Source organism: Sander vitreus, chromosome 1 (genome assembly GCF_031162955.1).
Source record: "Sander vitreus isolate 19-12246 chromosome 1, sanVit1, whole genome shotgun sequence".
In the NCBI taxonomy this organism is placed as follows: domain Eukaryota; kingdom Metazoa; phylum Chordata; class Actinopteri; order Perciformes; family Percidae; genus Sander; species Sander vitreus.
This window is the reverse complement of record NC_135855.1, coordinates 23,624,246-23,645,933: the sequence shown is the minus strand read 5'-3', so window position 1 is coordinate 23,645,933 and position 21,688 is coordinate 23,624,246. Positions and strand designations below refer to the sequence as shown.

Below are 21,688 nucleotides of genomic sequence, written 5' to 3'. Positions count from 1 at the left end.
CAAATCAATGCATAAACATTTACCCTCAACAAATATAGAAGTGAGGCAGGGTGCAACAACTGTGGTGATAATCTGAATCTGTCACTTGAAAGCAATTATTCCTTTAAAAAAAAGAAAATGTAAGAAGAATGCCATGGTGCCATGGCAACATTTCTGTGAATATAAAAATTGTTCATTTCCGAAAAAAAAAATGTTAACAAAGAAAATTATTTATGGAAAGAAATTAAAGGTCATGGAGAGTAGCATATAATGCAGAATATTTGTTTTTAACATGGTGACACATTTAGCATATTGTTTTAACCCATTTTCAAAAAGTTTCTATGTCAGATATCTGAGTTTCTTTCAACCAAATTGCCAAAATAAATAATGTGGATGGTTCCATACAATGGTCTGCACAAGTAAAAATAAATGATCAGTTCATTACTTTTATTGAATTTGGGTGTTTTTTTTATTTTATAGCATTTGAAAAAAAAAATGTATAAAAGAATGTTGAAAAAAGTGACAAAAATGTCGGAAAAAAGCTTCAAAAACGTGGGAAAAAAAACAACAAAAACGTTGCAGAAAAAAATCGACAGAGACATCAGAAGTTGCATGATCGAAGGGAAGACAACACAAGGGTTAAAACTTGATTGTTTCCAGGTGTTCTTACAGTATGTTGTCAGCTTTGTATTCCTTTGCCTTATATAAAACCACCGCCTCTCACTCCGTGTGTCATGTACTGCAGAGTACAGAATGGGTTGGATCTTGGAAGAGGTCATAAATCACCCCATGTCTCCGTCAGGTTCTAGACAAAAACACTTTAAAAAGGAAGAGCTCCAGTAACTCGGTCTTCACTAGCTTTGGAAAGTGAACCCCAGATTCTTTTGACCTTTTTAAATTCTGAGAAAAATGGATTCCCTACCTGGAAATACTAACTTTAACTTAATGCAGTGGCCATTAATTATAGGGTATTCTCAATAGAGCATGCAGTGCAGATGTGATACATCCATCACACTTGCAGAAGAAGACTCTAAATGATGTTTGACATGTTATATAACAGACAGTGCTTAGATGTGTTATGCATACAGCACAATGATCTAATTATACAGTGATCTCTTTTACTGGCACATGGAGGTCCATGTTATTTTATGAAATAAATTCAGACCAAGTTTCCATTCCAGATATGGCTTAATGAATGAACTGGTTAGACCGCTGCTAATCATAAGGTAACAATACTGGACTTTGTGGATCTGTTGTCTGTTTAGAATGATGAATTGTGCTTCTAATACTATACTGAGTAAGGGACATCTTTTTTGTTTGCATGTCATCAAATTGATTTTTAGGTGTCAATATTTTACACACAGAGATGATGATGGTCACCTTTTGACACAAAATGGAGTGGTGAGAGGAAATAAGATAGACCTATTAGTATGAAACAAATACAGTGAATATATAGCAATAAGCAAGGCCCAGTAAGCTCCTAAGCCCTTTATCTTTATCTTTCAGATGTTTTTCAAATCTTTTCATGTAACATAAACTAGAACAGTACAGTTTACAAACTAAAAGCTCCTAATGCAAAAAATGTATAGTATTACTACAAGACTAGTCTTGCATTGCCAGACCTTCTTCCACAGCGCTGAGGAGGAGGGTCTGGCGAGTCCACACAGCATTTCGGGATGGGAACAAAACATGCTCTGGTTTATTGGTATTTCTTTAAACCAATCACAATTGCCTTGGGCGGTGCTAAGCGCCGTAGGGAGCAACGGTGCCTCTGCAAAATAGCCTCGGGAAGGAACTTGATTTAGTGGAACGTGTACGTTCAAAGGTTGTTTTAGTCATGCAACAGAAAACTCAGATTGGACAGATAGTCTAGCTAGCTGTCTGGATTTACCCTGCAGAGATCTGAGAGAAGGTTACCATAGTCCTCATAAATCGATCGGATATCCAGCCTAAATGGGTGAAATCCGGCGGAATTTCCGTCGGCAACGGAGCATTCCCAGAAGTGGAATGCCATGGATATAGACTACCACAAGACTGAGTAAGGTACGAGTACACGTCTCTTCATCAGACTGGGGTTGGATTAGTCTGATAGAGAGCTGTGTGATCAAACTTCACTCAGTCATTTGTGGTGATAATAAGCAGTTTTTGCATTGGGCGCATTCTATGTGCTAACTTAATTTTTAATTTTCATGTTTGCTTCAGCACCTGCTTTATATATTTGTAGGATGTGTTATGTATTTCCATGTAGTAAAACTATGCATAAATAGCTGCAACATTTGAATCAGTCAGTTATGACAGGGCTGAAAATAGCCTCCACTTTACATAACTCCTCTGCAGCTACAACATTGTAAACAAGGTTCATTGCCAGTTCTATGTTATTAATATTGTTCTCATAGAGCCAAATGGAATCAGCATCTCAATGAATGCCCTAAGGCCACTCTTCCCATGTTACCGATGTCAGTGGGCTATCTGCACTAACGTTGGCAATGACTACGTATGCCAAGACAAATCTCAGCCTGGGCCTCCCTGCCCAAGTCCCAGCCTGTGGTTGTGGAGTTTATTATACCAGACTTTGAAAATCCTTTGCAAGTTGCCTTTCTGCACAGCGGCACCGTAGGGGCTCTGGGAAAGGTTTGGTTCCCAGACAGAAAAGGCCACATTGAGTGTGAGACAGGTTTTCTAGACTTGATGGTGGCCTTTTCCTTGGAGGTTTGAACAGCTGACTGGTGGGCGCTGCAAAGAAACTACCCTTATTTGTTTTATTAACAATTTATTTAACAAATTCCCACATTTTATTACCTTTTACACAAACTGTGAACAACTCCAGAGCTTGTGAGCATGTGGACCATTGTTGAATAATTTCAATTAGTTTTCCTATTTAAGGCTCATAGCGACTTGCGTTTAGGTTTACACATAAGATCCAGACAGCTGTGATGAATGTATGTCGCGTTTGCTTTTTGTGTAATTATGCATGATTTTGTATGAACAGCTTTCACTCTAAAGGAATGTTTCTCTAGCTGTATCTGGACTTCATTTGACATGCACTGTTTCTTGTTAACAGAGCCATCCAGTATGTTATCATGTTATAAAACATAAACCAGAAGTGTTTCTTTTTTTTCCATTCTGTCATTTATAGTCGCTAATTATGATAGTGGGTGGATGGCTATATTTACGAATGCAGTTATATTTGAAATCTAGTCCAGATGGAATGAAGAAAAAAAAATCTTGTTTCTGTCTCTCCAAGAACCCTAAATTATGTTTTTAGGAGTAGTGGTTGGACTTTGACGTCTGAGCTAACCGACTTACTCACTCATTGAGGCATTATCTCTTTGCAGTGAGTAGTAAGCAGTGACAGGAAATCACACTGTGTGAAGTGTATAGGTCAATCTTCATACATGGCCTTACATGGCCTATGCATTCCTCTGAGAATTTATGTAAAACCAAGAAGGCTTCGTCCCCTTCAGTCAGTGTTTTCATTTCTCCCCAGTCTCCTTCACAGCCAGAGAACCTGTTCTGTTGCCAGAGGGCGACGATCCATTGTTTTCATCTCAAAACCCCTTTAGGCAGGCCATTAATTAGCTGTGAGTTTCACAACAGAAACAAAGCCTCTGTTTTGTTTGTTTGGGTACATTCAAGTCTTCTGTAGTGTCACTTTCTTGAAGTAATGACAGACCAAATGTCTGTCTTTTCCTAAGCAACATTTGTGCTTTCATTCCTTTACACCTCCACAAACGTTATGAGATACAAGTCAGTCTCTTAAAATTACATGTATTTTGGCTGATGTTTGACTTTTGTATAAACATCTGACACTGAATGTAAAGGGGAAAAAAAGGATCTTTAAAACTGTAAACTAGGCCTACCTGCACACATGATGAACACATGTTTCTGCTCATGTCAATCCACTATGTCTCTGTTTTTTTCAACATTTGTCATCGTCTTCCTGCATTCATCTTTCCATTGCTTCACGGCTTTAAGTCCTTCCCAGGAAAAAGAACATAACTTCTTTTGCTCTGGCAGCTCCGACTTTTGTGGATTTTGCTGTCTTGGATGTGCTCTATCACAGTACCACATATCATCCCCTCCCTTTAGAATGAATGAGTCTCTGAAGTCTCTCATTATGTAAAACGGTAATGAAGGTAGTAAACAACTTGGTGTGACTTTGCTCCGTCCAGACAACATGTTGTTTTATATCCCGCAAAATTTGTTTTTTATATTTCTGCCAACAATCAGTTAAATGATACTGAGTGTGCTGTTCTCTTCTGTACTGTATAAATGACCACTACCGCCCCTACCGCTGTTTCTACAACTACTACTACTACTACTATTACAGATACATCTGCTGGTGCTACTGCCACCTCAGAGACGTTTATAATCAGTGAAAACAATAAAATCGCGACAGCGGATCAAAAACAGAGTAACAAGGCTGACATGAATTCAAAATAGAATTATAAAGTAATAATATATCCAATCCAAATACAGTAGTCATAAAATGGTTTCACCACATAAACATGACTATAAAATCTGACCTAAAAGATGACTCATTCTGAGAAGCCTAAGTTCCTGGATGGTCCCGAGCCTTGAGGCCCACGCGGAAAAAACGTCTGATTGACAATTAATATTCGGCTTCATGGAAATTTTTGTTTCACACTAGAGAGACAAGTTCAAGTCAAGTTGAAGCTGTGTGAGCCAGCTCAAAAAAGACAAATTATGTACATAAAACATGTTCCTTATCTTCAACACTATCTGTTTCCCTGTCTAATCAGCCTTATATTAGCACAAAAGATGTTCCTTGAATACAGAATATGACACTTTTTTTGTATTATTTATATGATTAGAAAACACTCTCTTGCAAAAGGTCAGACACGTGTTTACAGATTTGGGCCAAATGTAGCTCCAAGTTAAACAAAAGTGCCAGATAGAATTAAGGTGGAGTGTGCTGTAGCTAATTCCAGTTGTTTCTATTTTTCTTGTTAAGTGTCCAAGAATCATGAGTAACCATCTAACGCTGGCATTGGTAAGTGTAGAAAGGAGGCGGGTAGTCAAATCAGGTTGTACACTGTGTGTACAGTATGTTTGGTTAAGGACAGAGTTATCAGAGGTGAGCCAGATCCAAATTTACTGTAGGTCATTCTATTTGCTGAGGCAGAGAAAAGTTTACAGAAACTTTGAAATGGCCATATTGGAAATCATCTGACTTTAAATCCATTGCTTCACAACTGTTTGTTAACATGGATAACACATTGTGTGTGTTATCACTTATCCACACTAGTATAGAATTGAGCTGCAACAACCTAAACAAATTCCCTTCAGAGGACGACATTATCAGAAACCCCTCTATATCTTGTTAATCTCTCCAAAGCATTTATAATCCTCATTAGTTTGAAAGAACAACTCCACTGCTTGTTCAACTCCACGTCTGTTCTCCAGCTGTATTCCCGATGAGCCCAGACCGCAACATTTTAACAATCACTCTGTCATATCTGACATTCAAGAAATCCACTGCCAGTGACCAGATTGGAAGCCCTCTGAAACCATGATATAAATGATGTGTTGATTTATGGAAAACTAATGCACAAGCTGGAAGACTTTACGCACCAAAGGGCACATGTCGTGAAGAAAAGATGATGTGTGCTGTCCTTAACTGCTCCATTTTTTGTGCTAAACCAGTGTTTTTCACAGTCCACTTCTCTGCAGTGGAAAAACCCATCTGCAAGGAGTTGTGTTGAGGTTTGGTCTCTCTGGAGTGTCTCTGTGTCTCTAAATAAGCAGGTGCTCTCAGGACTCCTCCAAAACCAAACCAAAAACCCCTAAAAGTCTTGTTAAACTGCACCACATAACTCCAGTGTATTCTACTCATTCACAAGTGGGGCAATAAGTCTGGCTAACATTCAGCATGGTGGACTTTTTGGAGGATATATAGGGAAGAAACTCAACACGTGTCTCTGCCTTGTCCTGGCAAACACAGCTGGCCTGCGTCCCCACGTCACCCCTCTAGTCAGTCTGAACTCTTTTGGCCAGTATTCCCTTGGCCAAACAAATCATGCAGGTCAACACAACAGCAATGGCCAGTTAATGCTCAACTGTGCTGAACAATTATTAATTTAGAGCTCAAAGGCTACTCTGGTGAGCGCTGCCTTCTGTGAGCTCTGTGCCTGATATGCTTTTGTCAGGGATATCAGTATCATAATACAATTCACTGCCTATAAACACTGTATAGGAGGAGGCAATAGTAGTCACTCACAAATTAGCGTTAAATCACAACATAATAAATCAATTTTTTTTAATCAGTTTTCACATTTTGTGTATGCAGGTAACAATGCAGTAAGGTCAGACTGAATCATTTCCTCCTGCCTTGACAGTATCTGTTTACATGTGTATTTTTTATGGCTGGGTTTATTAATGCTTGTTTTTGATGACATGTTAAAGTTGCTTTGATAAATGCAGTTTTAAAATGAAAACTGTGCAGTTTTTTCATTATTATTATACATATATCATTTTCCTGAAACACGATTTTAATGCGTTGGTCATACAATAGCAGAAATAATAGAAACATAATCAAGTAATTTCTGGTTGTATCTAGATATATGTAACAACAAAGGGAGCTGAAAATGACATCTATGGCCACCATCCACAGTTGTGACATTTGACACTAATACAACAGCCATTGTTTCATTTCAATTTATGTAAACTGAAAAGTAAAACCATCTGTATGAAAGAAAATTATGTTCAGTGGACAGAGAAAATCTGCTTTTGCATCTTCTCCTTATTTTTACATGCAGAGAAAGCTGTACGAAGACTGTGTGAAAATCCTGAAAATTGTAAATGGAAAGTGAGATAATGAGTAGGATGTCATCATCTTTCTTTCCAGCCCCATCCAATTATCTTTATGTTGCTCTAATCTTAACAAAGTACTTATTTTAATCCAAAGCATGATCTTCCCCTGAAACCTAACCAAGTTGTTTTGGTGCCTAAACTAAACCTTGTTACGTGTTGTCACGTTAAACAACGTATTCCTTTTTTCAACAGTGATATGTAACTTTCTTAGAAGGCACAGAAAAATTATATCATCCTACCGACAGGGGCATCAGGCGCTTGTTTTTATGATATAATGAACTGTAGAGACGTTTGACTTACCATTGGCATTTGCACATACTGTATAGACGACGGATTTTCTCAGTCACAAGTTGTAAAAGTAAGAATGTGAAACTTTCACCAGTGTGGTTATTCAAGTTTAATCTTGAGGAGACAGTCTTGAAGGTCAGATGTCAGGAATGTAAAGGTCACATCAGAACCTTTTTTATCAGTGGTTTTCTAAAATGACCTCTATTAACCTGTTGGGTCATCACAGCAACGTATATCATAGCACAACACTACTACTAACAGTGATAATAGCTCAAACCTGTTGGCTATAATTATTGTGGTGTCATTGGAACATAAAGACTCTCTTTTCTCAGTTTGCTGTGTTGTATAATGTGGCCAGGAAAGCCTTTTACATTTATAAGAGCCTCGTGAAACTTTATACATCTAAAGCAGAGACCCGGTTGTCTCATAAAAGGGTGCTTAAAAGTTTTCTTGTATGTTCAAGATAAGGGGGCTTTAAGCCCATTTCATAAATTGGATTTGGACCACAGAGCTTGCTTAGCTTTAGCAAGGATCACTTTATAGTTGAACTTTATAGTTCACTGATCAAAGAGTGGAATACTGTTTGAAGCTTGAATTTGTACTGAAATCCCAGTGTTTGTCTGTCTCCATTGCTTAAATGGTTCAAAAGTTATTGGACAGGACAGTGCACTTGAATTTCTAAGAGTACTCTAAGCAGAAATTCCTTTTGTTGTTGTCCTGATTAAGTCCTCAAGTCTGCAAACAATCTCGATTCATTCCAGGGATAATTGGCTATACTTTCAAAATTGAAGGGTAAAAAATGACCATATTTTCTCTTCAAGAGGGTGATTTGTTGGGCGTTGACAGCAGCTCTTATCTTTCCCCAATTGTTCTGCCACAGCAAATACTTGTACTTTAAAATACAACTTCTCCTTTCAAGATTTTGTTTTCATTCTTGAACAATTCAACTAATTTGCCTACGGTTGAACATTCAAGTTCAAACTTGAAGTGCTACCTCTCCTCACGGGTCCCTGATTGAAATTCAGACCATGGTAAAAGCAGTTCTCTGCACAGCTATATTTAGGTGGACTGGTTTCCAGTCATAAATCCATAACACAAAGAAGACTGCTGTCTGTCTCTTCTACCTGAGTGGGCAGTGAAAACATCTGGAAGGTGGACTTCACTGACCTGACTGGGCAGAAAGACACATACTGTCTTTCCTTCCTAGCTAAGTGGTAGTCCTCCCTGGAACTCTTTTGGTGCAAAGCCTAAGAGTAAATAATTTTCCTGGGAAATGGGAGGACGACTAACGGGCAGGGCACAGCGCCCTGAGATTTGTGATACGACCGGCTGGCCTGCATTACCATCCAGGCAGAGCGCCTCTTCAACCCCTGTACTCAGTAGGACACAGCTGTGGACAGCTGCAAAAGGGAGAATTAGCAACAAAATGCCTCCCCAACAACTGAGTGTGCAGGTGGAGAACAGATTTGCTCTTCTGCTGCAGGACCCTGGACATGACCTGGATTGCGTCTCATCGTCACACAGCAGGGTAAGGACTGAGAGCAATTCAAAAAGTAAAAAGCTACAGGGAAAGCTAACGACTGGGCACCAAACTCTGATTGTGGGTGACTCTGCTGTAAAAGACATAAAAAGCAGTAAAAAACACCAAAATACTCTGTTTTCCAAAAGACATAGTGTCTAACTTGGCCCAAAGAATCCCTGATATCGTGGCAGCACACCCAACTGTGAAGAATATTATACTGCATATAGGGTCACATGATGTTGCAAGAGTCTGAAGTGCTGAATCGTGACTTTATTAATCTGCTGAACACAGTCAGCTCCCTAAACGTGAAGGTGTTTATCAGTGGCTCTATACCGCCAGTCAGAAGAGGAGCTGAGAGATTCGGCAGACTGTTGGCACTGAACAGACGGCTTTCAACTGCATGTACTGTCCACTCTCTGCGGTTCATTGACAATTTTAACATTTTCTGGGACCGCAGACATCTTTTTAAAGCTGAGGGACTATTCCTTAACAAGCCAGGAGTCAAGCTGTTCACCTCTAGCCTACTTTACTTTCTGTGCCTCTCACATCTACTCCCTTGGCCAATAACACGTGACAAGATAAATCAACACAAACAAAACAAGAGGAAGACACAACAAAGTGCGGCAGTGATCCACCACAGCCCCCACCTGAGCAAAGATTTGACCATGGAAGACCACAGAGCGGAGACGCGACATCTCAACCACCCTTTTCACCCGTCCAACACTCCTCAAACCCCCTTACTAACCCGGACGCCTTTGAGGATCCATCGCTCTCCCCACTCATCCTTTCCCCTGTTTCCCCCTGCCACATGTTGGGGTTCACTGACCAGATGGAGCAGCTGGTAGATGCTGGAATCAATTTTGCCCCACTACCTTCTCCCATGACCCTGTTCGGACTCAACCACTGAAAGTAAAACGCCAGGCAACTCCTTCTCCCCAGACTGATAAGTATGCTTGTGTACAAAATGAAACAAGCTTTAACTGATATGTGCTGGGTCCAGGCTGCACGCCTAGTGGCACTCATGACTCTTTCCAGGACAAGCCTGGGCCCTGTGTATTAAATTCTTCTTCTTATTTTAACACACTAACATTAGCCTTACTAAACGCCAGGTCTTTGGCGGGTTAATCATTTTTAATCAATGATTTTATTATTAAGCACAATCTTGATTTTATGTTTTTAACTGAAACCTGGTTAGACCATAATAACAGTGATGCTGTTCTTATAGAGTCAGCTCCCCCTAACTTCAATTTTATGAGTGAGAATAGATACCATTTTGTTTAATGACTCATTCCAATGTACTCAAATATCTTATGGAAACTTTGCTTCTTTTGAATATGTGGCTCTTCAGCTAAGGTCCTCCTCTCGACCTATATTTCTAATTACCTACAGGCCACTTAAATACTGTGCATCCTTTTTTGACGACTTTACTGAACTGCTGTCTATAATCTGTATTAACTTTAACTGTGTAGTTATTGCTGGTGATTTCAACATTCATGTTGACAACCCCCGGGATAGAGGGACCAAAGAACTGTGTTGCATTTTTGAGAACTATGGACTGACTCAGCATGTGACGGAGCCCACACACAACAAGGGGCACACTCTGGACTTAATTATCTTGAAGGGTTTGAACATTTCCAGGGTTGTGGTGACTGATGATGCTCTCTCTGATCATTCCTGTGTTTTTTTTAATGGCACTATCTCTGTGCACAAAAGTGTCCAGAAAATGGTATATCACTGACAACACCTGTGAAACATTCATTCAGCTTTTCTCGTCCACACCCACCCTCTCAGGGGTCTGAGTCACTGAGCTTGTAGACAATTTCAATTGTAAAATTGAAAATGTTATTGATGCCATTGCTCCCATTAAGGTAAAAACTGTCTCTGATATGAAAAGATCTCCATGGAGAAATGCCATACTGATAAGAACAGAAAAAAGAGTGTGTCGAAAAGCAGAACGCAGGTGGCAAAAAACTAATCTCCAGGTCCACTACAACACCTATAAAGAGAGACTTCACATTTATAATTTGGAACTGAGGAATGCAAGGCGGTCCTTCTTCTCGGACATTACTGCCAAAAACAATAATAATTCACGTGCTTTGTTTGCTATTGTCGATAGGTTAACAAACCCTCCAGTACCAATAGCATCTGAACTTGTATCCACCAAGGCCTGCAATGATTTTTCCACCTTCTTCAAAGACAAAATTCAGAAAATTAGACAAACAGTCAGTGCTTCCATATCGAGTACGGGGTATGTGTTGTCACAGTGTCCAGGCAAAACAAATTCCAATGTGGTGTCTGAAGATTTACAACTTTGACTTAAGGTTTGCCATATAAGGGAATTCCTATGAACTTTACCCTACTGTTGCTGAAACATTTGGAAACTGTTAACATTAGAAGGGGCCCCCTAAGACAGAAGATATTTTGTTGGAGCTATACCATGTATGGGGCCTTAAATGGTCAGTTCCCTACTCCAAGCATATACTCACACCCCCACTTTAGGTTACAAAATGCGCAGATAAATATTATGTGATAACCGCAGAACTTCAGAGCGACACTATTTGAAGATTGGGTTGGTCCCGCAGAAGCTTGTAAATTGATGCAGAAATCTCTGATGTAATAAACCTTTTTATAATCGAGAACAGTGTCAACAAAGTTCCTTTTCCACATATCGGCAACGCAGCACTGCAACCAAGACACAACACCAATATGAACCAATTTCATATGATTAACTGTAAAAACCTGGAGGACATTATACAACATCTGAAAACCTCCTCCTGCTGTCTTGATATTCTACCAACGGGCCTTTTCAAAAATGTTTCGAATTGTTTGGCTACAGATCTTCTACAGATTGTAAACACGTCTCTTCTCTCAGGTATCTTCCCACAGGTCCTGAAAACTGCAATCATTAAGCCACTCTTAAAAAAGAACAATCTAGACACGTCACTAATGAGCAACCATAGGCCGATATCAAACCTTCCATTTTTAAGTAAAATCATTGAAAAAACGGTTTCTCAACAACTCAAGCTTTTCCTGTCACTAAACAACAGTTTTGATGCCTTTCAGTCAGGTGTTCGACCACACCACAGCACTGAGACAGCTCTTGTTAAAGTCTTTAAAAAGGCTCTCATGAAAACTCCTTAAAGTTTGCAGGAGATTAAAGCACACAGGTATTCAAATCCAACAATAAGTTAGGGCATCAGATGCTGGGGAAATCTTTGACTGACCAATAGGTGAAAGGTAGACCTGTATAGTATCTGATCTGTATGCATATACTCTTGTATTTTGCAATATCATTTTTCACTAAAGCTTGTTATTAACTTTAACTGGACGAATCCTGAGTCTTATTTCTCTGATCTACCAGTAAACGAACACCATTCAGAGTAAAGTGACCAATTGGAGTCAGATTAAGTCTGGCCTTTTTAGGTTCAGACCGGTCAATTACGGTCACATTTTAGAATAAAAACCTTCACAAGCCAGACCCACATCAAGATGTTGGGTCTGGGAACTCACCATTGGCTGGGCTCAATCCGAGGGGCGGGATAAACGGTTATCTTTCAAATTCACTCTGCACGCAATAGGATAGCGCTACAACCAAAGCAACGAAGAAGGTATCCGGTCGGCAAAACTCCGAACACATCTTCCATTTTTAAGAATGACATTAGTGCCGTTCTTTGTTCTCAAAGAAAAGCTTAACTCCAAGTCTTCCATTATTGTGGTCAAAGCTAATTCGAAAGACCACTGTTCGCCAGCAGCAGCCATCGTCTTTGTTTTCAAGTAGCAGGGAATTCACATGGAACCGTCGTAACTCTGCCGTCATTATGTTAAGCCCGCCCACCAACTCTATATACGATGTGATTGGCCCGGCTAGAGTTTGGCTTTTCCAGCTCGCAAGCCAACCGTCAGTTGCTAGACCCCCTGGCTGGCCAATAGGGTGCGTCTAGATTTCTAGGCTACTGAAATGTATCATTTATCTAATTTATATCATTTTAGTAAATCATGATACATGGAACTGCATTTGTCATGGAACTGATAGAAACTCTGCCTTTCTGCTAAGTCCCTACATAAATAAAACAAAGTAAAATTGAAATAATGTTCCACTTGAACAAATATTAAAGTCCTACCTTTTTCTAAGTGATGTCATTCTCAAAGAGGGAAATCAGCCATGAGATGGAAAGTAAGTTTTCCAGCTTTGATGTGTGACGTTTTGAATCTAGCAAAAATAGCAACAAGGTGTACTCGACTGCTGTCTTTGACATATTTTCCATTGTTATTGTGAGCTGTGGGAACGAGTCTGAACAATACTGCTTTGAAAATGTTAGTGACCACAATATTCTTTTATTCTGTTCTCAGTATATTTAGAAAGATGTTTTTTTTCATGTAATCTATACTGCTTACCATTCACTTGGCCAGAAGCAAATTTGATTTTAACGATCCCAGATTGGATGTTGTCAGTGTTTCCCCGCTCTTTCCACACTAGCATAATCCAATTATACTGTAGCATAGCTAAAACCTTCATGCCCTTCAGTAGAGAGAATCAAGCAGGTCTGTGGCCAGCATTTGGAGATTGTGTAATAATTATACTTGAGATATCCAGATACCCAAGGAGTTCCAAGATGTTTGGCAGTGTCCTGGTTCAAACATTCACAACAGACAGCTGGTCTGTGATGCAGAAAGAGGAACTAATAAAAAGAGTTGTTGTGTAAAAGAACATCGTCAGAACAAACAAAACCCCTGCCTTTGGACTCATTCCACCCAGGATGTGGAGGATGACATTGACAGTTGAGAGCGAGTGTTCAGCTTTTAACACCGAACACTGTGCTCTCTGCTGAGCTTGACAGATCAATAAGACTGCCAGCACAGCAGGCCTCTGGGAAGGAAACCAACATCACAGCAGTAACACTGTTAACAGTGACAAACAGTGAAACCTGAATATGACAAGGTGCCCATTTGCAACTTTCTCATGTTCCTGTTTAGAAAGCCTAATTACTGTTTACTGAGTGGTGGGTAAGTGGGCGCATTCTGTTCTCTGATCTGAGGAGTAGTAAGCTAGAAAGAAATGACATATTTGATACGAGAGCTTAATTCACAGCAACCTTTGTTCAAAACCAAACTTTTAGCCAATAATAAGCAATCCAAGGTCAATTATTGGACAATTCGGATAGATATGACTGAGCGAGTACAGTCCCTAACCTGCCCCCTTTAATAATGATTACAGTTTGTTTACTTATTTGGTATAACACATCTTTTTTCAAAGGAACACTGGCCTGGCTTGAAATGTCATATTATGCTTTGCTTTTTTGTGTAGTAAAAGGAAAGAGGTTGATAGAGAGAGAGTGTGAGAAAGAGAGAGAGAGAGAGAGAGAGAGAGAGAGAGAGAGAGTGTGAGAGAGAGAAACGGCACCTGAAGTTCAATATTTTGTTGATGCTGTAGATGAAAGGAGGCTGTCTACTCCTTTTCAAAGTTTCCTGCCACAATAAAACCACAAAACTACGGTGGCCCTGAAGTGCAAACCATGGCAGCAAATCCCACAACGTGACAGCAAATCCCACAACGTGACAGCAAATCCCACAACGCGACAGCAAATCCCACAACGCAACAGCAAATCTCACAACGCGACAGCAAATCTCACAACGCGACAGCAAATCCCACAACGCGACAGCAAATCCCACAACGCGACAGCAATTCTAACAACACGACAGCAAATCTCAACAATGCGACAGCAAATGCCACAACACGACACCATTTTGCTACAATGCGACAGCAAATATTTGCTGTTGCGTTGTGGCATTTGCTGTCATGTTGTGGGATTTGCTGTCACACTGTGGGATTTGATGCCATGGTTTGCACTTCAGGGCCACCGTACAAATATTTGACAAATACTGTAAGGTACTATACCAAATATTATAAGTCCTGTGGTGAAGGTTATATTTTCTTAAAGTAGAGCTTCTCTGCTATCAAACTTTAAATTGCTACACTATTTTTAATTTGAACTTACTGTAGCGTATGCACTGTTCAGCTGTACAAAAAACTAAATATAGGTAACATTCAGTTATCTGTCTCATATGTATATAGCACCTGCAGTACGGGCTATTTATAGTAAGCAATCCACTTGAATTGCATGTTTTTGGGTTGTAGCAGTAAAGCGGAGAGCACCCAGAGAAAGCTAAACAAACACAGAGGCAAAATATCCCAAATGTGAAAAGGCTAAACAATGGGTAACTTTTGGAAATGTTCTTTGTGATAAATTGGCATCCCATATAAATATTTTCATACTTATATGTGGTTGTTTTCTTTAAAATTGCTGTAGCTGTACAATTACTCTCGAGCTGATCTGTCCATGCTGTCCTCCGCAGTGTCCCATTGCTACAGCAGTAGGTCTTTCTTCCGTTGAGTGGAATCTGGCTGGTCTATATGAGCTAATGCTCTGTATGCAACTGACATAAAAAACAAAGCAAGAAAACTATGTATGCCAGTCAGTGAAATGTAAACTTTGAGAAGTCTTCCACCATCTGTAGAGGAGCTTTCCCCCCCTCTCATTACATTGAACCACTTAGCTTTATGGAATTATATAATGTTATATGACTTTTTTCAACATCATTCCTCCACTGATTTGGTTCAGGCTAAATGCCACAGCACTGTTTCAAATGGAAAGAGAACACGTCACTATTTAGCTAATTTCTGTGATGCATGGGTATTTGTTAAGAAAGCATGAATACTCAATCTTCAGAAGAGGGAAGTTGGCAATCAACGTGTTGTTTAGATTATACCCATTGTATTGGATGTGGTTGCCATCGGCTTCAGGGGAGAATAAAGGATGAATTTCTGTATCTATTATTTTAGGGATTTAGTAATTAAGATATAAAAACAGACAGAGTAGCTAGAAAGAGAAATGATTTCATTATACAGAACACACTTTTGTCATCATGTTACACTGAGTCATTGCAGCCCCTCTGATCTTCTGTGCTGTTGAGCACCCTCATCCCTCATCGCATCGCTGTGATTTCATGCTTGTCAAGGTGAACTCTCTATCCACATCCAGTGCTCTTGAATCAAGGTTGCACTATTAAGATGGCTTTAGCAAGAGACCCAAAGAGGATAGCTAATGTTTTCTTATGATTAATGTCACTTAGAGTTCTGTACATCAAAATGGTTGTGATACAAATGTGTAAATCCTCACTATAGTGAAATGACCCTTGCAATGATTACAATGCCCAACTTGGTCTTGTTACTTGAAATATAACCATTTCTATATTCTGACATGGCAAACATTTGACCACATGAGTGAAGGTTTTTTTTTTTAAACAAAGAAAAGAGCAGGCTTTGTGCGCCCTCTGCTGACAATTTCTGGGACATTCACTTCAGCTTCATGTACAAGTCAAACACATTGATGTGATAGGAATGAGTCAGTTATGCTTAGTTATAGCTCAGTGCAATGTTAACCTATTGGCATACCGTATGTCAGTAGTTTTATTACTGTGCCGTTTGTGATTTGTGGAATGTTATTTGTGTCCCATTTCAGACAAATGAACAATACTGGATTCAAATACATTATTGAATGAAGAATGATTATAGCATCACTCTTGTGTATCCAAGTAAACAAAACTAGTTTTTTCCCCCCAGTAGTGGGTAAAATGTGTTCACTGTATGTATGTGGCTGTGTGTGACGTGTGTATATGCTAGTCTGTGTTCTGTCTGTCTCAAGCTCATACCATCCCTCAACTCCTTGGTTAAGTTGTTGTTGTTCTTGTTGAGGTGTTTCTTGGTGTGGACAGGTGCCACTGGTATGCAGTGGGCACATTGGCAGCATCACCATGTCTGTACACCTCAGTGCCAGTCTGTGGGGGCAGCAAGGAAGCCACTTGAAAGAGCTGTGTGAGACAGACAGACAGACAGACATCAGCAATAGTATAGGACATAAGGGGTTCAGTGGCTATCAATACATTTCAATTTAAAGAAAATAAATGTCAGGTGAGATCCACTAAATGCTGAGGTGAATATGTTTGTTATTTTGATAACAGAACGCAGTTGGGCTTGATAAGACTACTGTATCTACTTTGTTAGTCATTGAAAAATCAATTCTGCTTTAATATACAGTGGGGCAAAAAAGTATTTAGTCAGCCACCAATTGTGCAAGTTCTCCCAATTAAAAAGATGAGAGAGGCCTGTAATTTTCATCATAGGTACACAAAAAAAATCCAGAAAATCACATTGTAGGATTTTTAATGAATTTATTTGCAAATTATGGTGGAAAATAAGTATTTGGTCAATAACAAAAGTTAATCTCAATACTTTGTTATATACCCTTTGTTGGCAATGACAGAGGTCAAATGTTTTCTGTAAGTCTTCACTTACGGCGTAGTGTGTTACTGATGGTAGCCTTTGTTACTTTGGTCCCAGCTCTCTGCAGGTCATTCACTAGGTCCCCCTGTGTGGTTCTGGGATTTCTGCTCACCGTTGTTGTGATCATTTTGACCCCACGGGGTGAGATCTTGCGTGGAGCCCCGGATCGAGGGAGATTATTAGTGGTCTTGTATGTCTTCCATTTTCTTATGCGCCCACAGTTGATTTCTTCACACCAAGCTGTTTACCTATTGCAGATTCAGTTTTCCCAGCCTGGTGCAGGTCTACAATTTTGTTTCTGGTGTCCTTTGACAGCTCTTTGGTCTTGGCCATAGTGGAGTTTGGAGTGTGACTGTTTGAAGTTGTGGACAGATGTCTTTTATACTGATAACAAATTCAAACAGGTGCCATTAATACAGGTAACGAGTGGAGGACAGAGGAGCCTCTTAAAAAAGAAGTTACAGGTCTGTGAGAGCCAGAAATCTTGCTTGTTTGTAGGTGACCAAATACTTATTTTCCCAAGGAATTTGCAAATAAATTCATTAAAAATCCTACAATGTGATTTTCTGGATTTTTTTTCTCATTTTGTCTCTCATAGTAGTACCCTGATGGAAATTACAGGCCTCTCTCATCTTTTTAAGTGGGAGAACTTGCACAATTGATGGCTGACTAAATACTTTTTTGCCCCACTGTACACTGTTCTATAGACAGGTGCACGTTCAAAACTGTTGTTAATTTGTGAGTGCTTTCATGTTGAAACATGAGAGATGAAGGAGGTGACGTTTTTAGAATGTTCAACTAAATAATGGAAATGTCTCGATGATAATGTTAGTACAAGCTCCATACAATTCAAAGTTTAGCATACTGTATAATTTAAATACATGTCTTGTGAGTTAATACTGCAGCAGTGTCCCCTACCTGTACACAATCCCTGTCCTGTTTTGACTCCCTCCCCCAGCAGCATCCCCTGCAGCATGTTGTCCATTCTGCTTTCGCCCAGCAGCTGTGCTAAGTGGAGAGTCTCCACCATTTGCCAGGCCAAACTGCAGGGGTGAAAGGATCAACAGGAGCTCCCCAAACCTCCCCTGCACAGGTTGCTTGTTGTAGCAGCAGATGGGCCTGAAAACACAGCTGTCGAACCCTCTGAGGACTCTCCAAACTCCAACAGTCTGCAAGATGAAGGTAAGAGGACATACACTAAAGAGGAGAGCATACACTGTAAAGAAAAGGCTATGAATGCACTTACGTTAAATTTTATCAAGGAATTGTTAACAATAACAATGAGCAAAAGAAAGGCAATGAGATGTAGATAAGATCAGTTAGACAAAAATATGATTGTTGAATGAGTGATAATAAAGATATAAGGTTTAATGCACTTTAATATAATTTCATAAGACAACAAAAAGTAGGTATAACCTTTTGCAGGTGCAGAAGTTCAGAGATGTGTCTGTTATTGCATCATTTTTGGTTTTACATTGTTTGAATAATCAGTCACTATAGCCAATGAGAGAGTTGAGAGAGTCCTGTGCATTTGCTAGTATGCCATTGTGAGGCATCTTTTTCTCCATAGAAGATAGCGGGTGACGGATAATGTAGTAATGAGTTGTTGAGATCACAGATTATAATTCTCTACACTGCCCTCACATCCCTTATCCAGTCTTTCTACGGGCAAGAGTATTTCCTGATGACTATAACTTGCTATTTAAAAAATAATAATTTATTTTCTAGCCAAACCAAGCATTTTTTTTAACAGGAAAAAAACAAGGCAGCAAGACTCAGGCTCTTTTCTGGCAGACTGTAAGAAAACAGACCAGGGAAATTTTAGCTTTGGTTCATAAAATGGGATTTAGCTCTTTGCAGAAGATTAATAATTACTAATGTTTGGAGAGTACTACAGGCATCTTTGTTTTGCTCTGTTAGCCAATAGGAAATCTTATGAAATCAAATGTATTATCAACGAGCCAAAGTAGTTTCTTTGGCCACCTTGATATAATTTCAAATAACATATTTACAGGATGCCAAAAAAAACTATTACATTAAAGCTATGGTATGCGATTTGTTTTTGCCGTTGTGCAGACGTCTTAAAACAACTTCTATATTATGGATTAGCTTTGTTACCAGTTATGGCAGACAGAACAGAGAACTCCCTATATAGGTCATCATCTCTCTCCTGGTCTTATAATTAGCAATCATTTGTCTGGTATTTTGCCCATAAGTGAACTATGTATTAATCATGTCATATATATAATATGTATCTGACAGAACTTATTATTTAATTTAAGACTCACTTTGTATGTCAGTTACAGAACAGCAAGGTATAACGGGCATAATAGAAAATAATACACTAGTATTTTTTTTACAGCAAGAGTGAAGTAAAAACTTTTTAAGGAGATGAAAATATGTTTGAAGAAAAGGTCTGTGATAATAAAACCAAAACCCAAAACCTATGGTGTCATATTTTGCTGGGCTGTGGGGCAGAGTTGAATCTATCCAGTCCTTGGGTCCTCCAGTCTGCCTCTAGTATTATTACCTCAGGTAAATGGGCCATTACGTTCAGCAGGCAGCCACCTGACTGCCAAGGATCTCACCACATCCTGATATTATTAGAGTATTCTCCCTGAAGCCAGAACACTCAGACTAAACTACAGATGCAAAAGGCCAATAAAATAAACTAAACCAAAATAAATTTAAAAAGAAATGTATTCCTTGTCTGGTGCAATGGATGAGGTCAAGTAGCATAACAGAAATTACAACCCACAGTCACCCTTTCACTAGTCTCGCATTGCCAGACTGATATCTCCACAGCGCTGACAGACTGACTGGGCTGACCTGGGGCAAAGAAGACAATGGTTCTGAGGTGAGCAAACTCATTTGTCTGTGATGTCCAGCTTTCTGAGAGGTTTGACCAGCCCCTCTTGGATTCTGAAAGCCACTCTGGACACATCTACTGTATCTCTGCACTTCTCACAAAGTCATTACCTGCTCAATAACCATAAACAAAGCCATTCATATGCAATTTGAACATGAAGATAGACACATGCAATACCTAAAACAAATAGTTCCCCTCGGCACATAATGTAAAAGTGAACTACAGCAGGACACAACCAGTAGGAGGCTTTATATGTCATACCTAGAAGAATGAAATTGTAATAAGGCAAAGAGCGTCTTGCTGCGCCTAGGATAAGTCAGAGGATAAGGTGTTCTGCAGAGTGGGTTCATAACATAGTTACCTGCACACAGACTTATAGAGGCTTATACGTCACATACAGCTGCACATGGCTAGTCAACCAAAGCATCAACCTGAACTGACAAATGTAAACACTTTGTGAAACAAAGTGTAAAGTCAGCTGCTGTTACATTAATCTGCATTGACAAAATAAAAACTACCTTAGGTATTTGGTCCCCTTCATACACTGTCATCTACCGAGACGCTACAAAACTTTGGGATGTGTTTTGCCCATTCTGCCAGCAGGAGGAGTTGCTGCTTCATGGACTTGAACACATCTTCCACACTGTCTTTCTGGTGTTGATGTCATGACTCCCAGGTGAGACCAGAACTGGGAACTGAGAGCAGCAAAGCATAATGTGAGTTCGCAGTGGGCTCAGGTGATACTGCAAGGTGGGAATGGGAATTTTATGCATACACATAATTATGCATTTGAAGGTAATTGAACATCTGCACACAATCCTAGATCTGATGCAATCAAATGGGCTATGATAAGATGGGGTCCCTCAGCAATATTGTCATTTCTAACAAGCAACTGAATCCAGCCTACAGCTAGAACCTCCACAGAATTGAATGGCTGCCTGTCTTAAATAAACCACATATCTCTCTGGCTCTCATCTACATGATACTATTTATGTAAAGTATAAATTTCGGTTACAGAACTTTGTATCTGAGATCTTAAACAACAGCGTGTTACCTGTTGCACACTGGCCTCTGCCCGCAGAAGCACACTGATGGACAGAGTGCCCACTGTCTGGCTCTTGGCTCTGTGACTGTGGTCTCTCTCATTCTGAGCAGCTGGAGATTAAAGAGAGGAAAGAACCACCAGAGAAGTTTCTTGGCTTCTCCTGACTTCACCTCTGCTCTCCACTTTTCTACTCACATCGGCAGTAAACATCTTCCGAAAGAAAAGACCTTCTCTTTGCCTCCACAAGGTCCCTCTATTCTTTGTGACATTGGAGTTGCTGTTCACGCCAACATTTGCCATGCCTAACATTAGCCATGCCTAATGTTGCCTACTTCACAAATATGGCAGAATTAGAGAGAAAAACTTTCTTTTTTTTTAGGATTTGAGTGTATTTGTTTCAGGATGGTAGTAGTATGGTAGTGGTATGTTATTAAATATTGCTTCTCTTTAATGTGAAATGATTGGGGAGTTGATGCGATGTGATTTGAATGGGTAGTAAAGTGTATCTTCTACATTGTAATGAAAGGTTCAAGAAACCTAGATTTTCATTAACATTTTATGCTGTATATTGGGCTGATAAATAACGTGACTTAAGAGTAACAAATAGTGACCAAAGGTTTTATTTATATTACTGATGGAAAAAATCTGTAACATTATTTCTCTCCTCTGTCTCTGACTCTCCCTGAAAAAAGTGATGTTTAGAGAGAAGACAAATATGGAATAAACCTTTTCTGAGACACCCTTTGAAGTATGAAGTACATGCAAACAAAGTTGTAGAAGGTTATGTTTTAATCCTGTTGTGTAGACCTA

General features: G+C 39.5%; 1 protein-coding gene across 1 annotated transcript in view; it reads right to left on the bottom strand.

Annotated features, from left to right (window-relative positions):
* Nucleotides 1–13,416: 13,416 nt before the first annotated feature.
* Nucleotides 13,417–21,688, bottom strand: part of hnf4b (hepatic nuclear factor 4, beta) — a 58,560-nt gene continuing 50,288 nt past the window's right edge. The window contains 12 exon segments of the mRNA XM_078258634.1: nucleotides 13,417–13,490; nucleotides 16,334–16,402; nucleotides 17,883–18,007; nucleotides 18,009–18,053; nucleotides 18,055–18,133; nucleotides 19,794–19,833; nucleotides 19,835–19,912; nucleotides 19,915–19,943; nucleotides 20,095–20,194; nucleotides 20,377–20,477; nucleotides 20,480–20,528; nucleotides 20,888–20,988. Coding sequence (XP_078114760.1) covers nucleotides 13,417–13,490; nucleotides 16,334–16,402; nucleotides 17,883–18,007; nucleotides 18,009–18,053; nucleotides 18,055–18,133; nucleotides 19,794–19,833; nucleotides 19,835–19,912; nucleotides 19,915–19,943; nucleotides 20,095–20,194; nucleotides 20,377–20,477; nucleotides 20,480–20,528; nucleotides 20,888–20,988 — 890 coding nt within the window.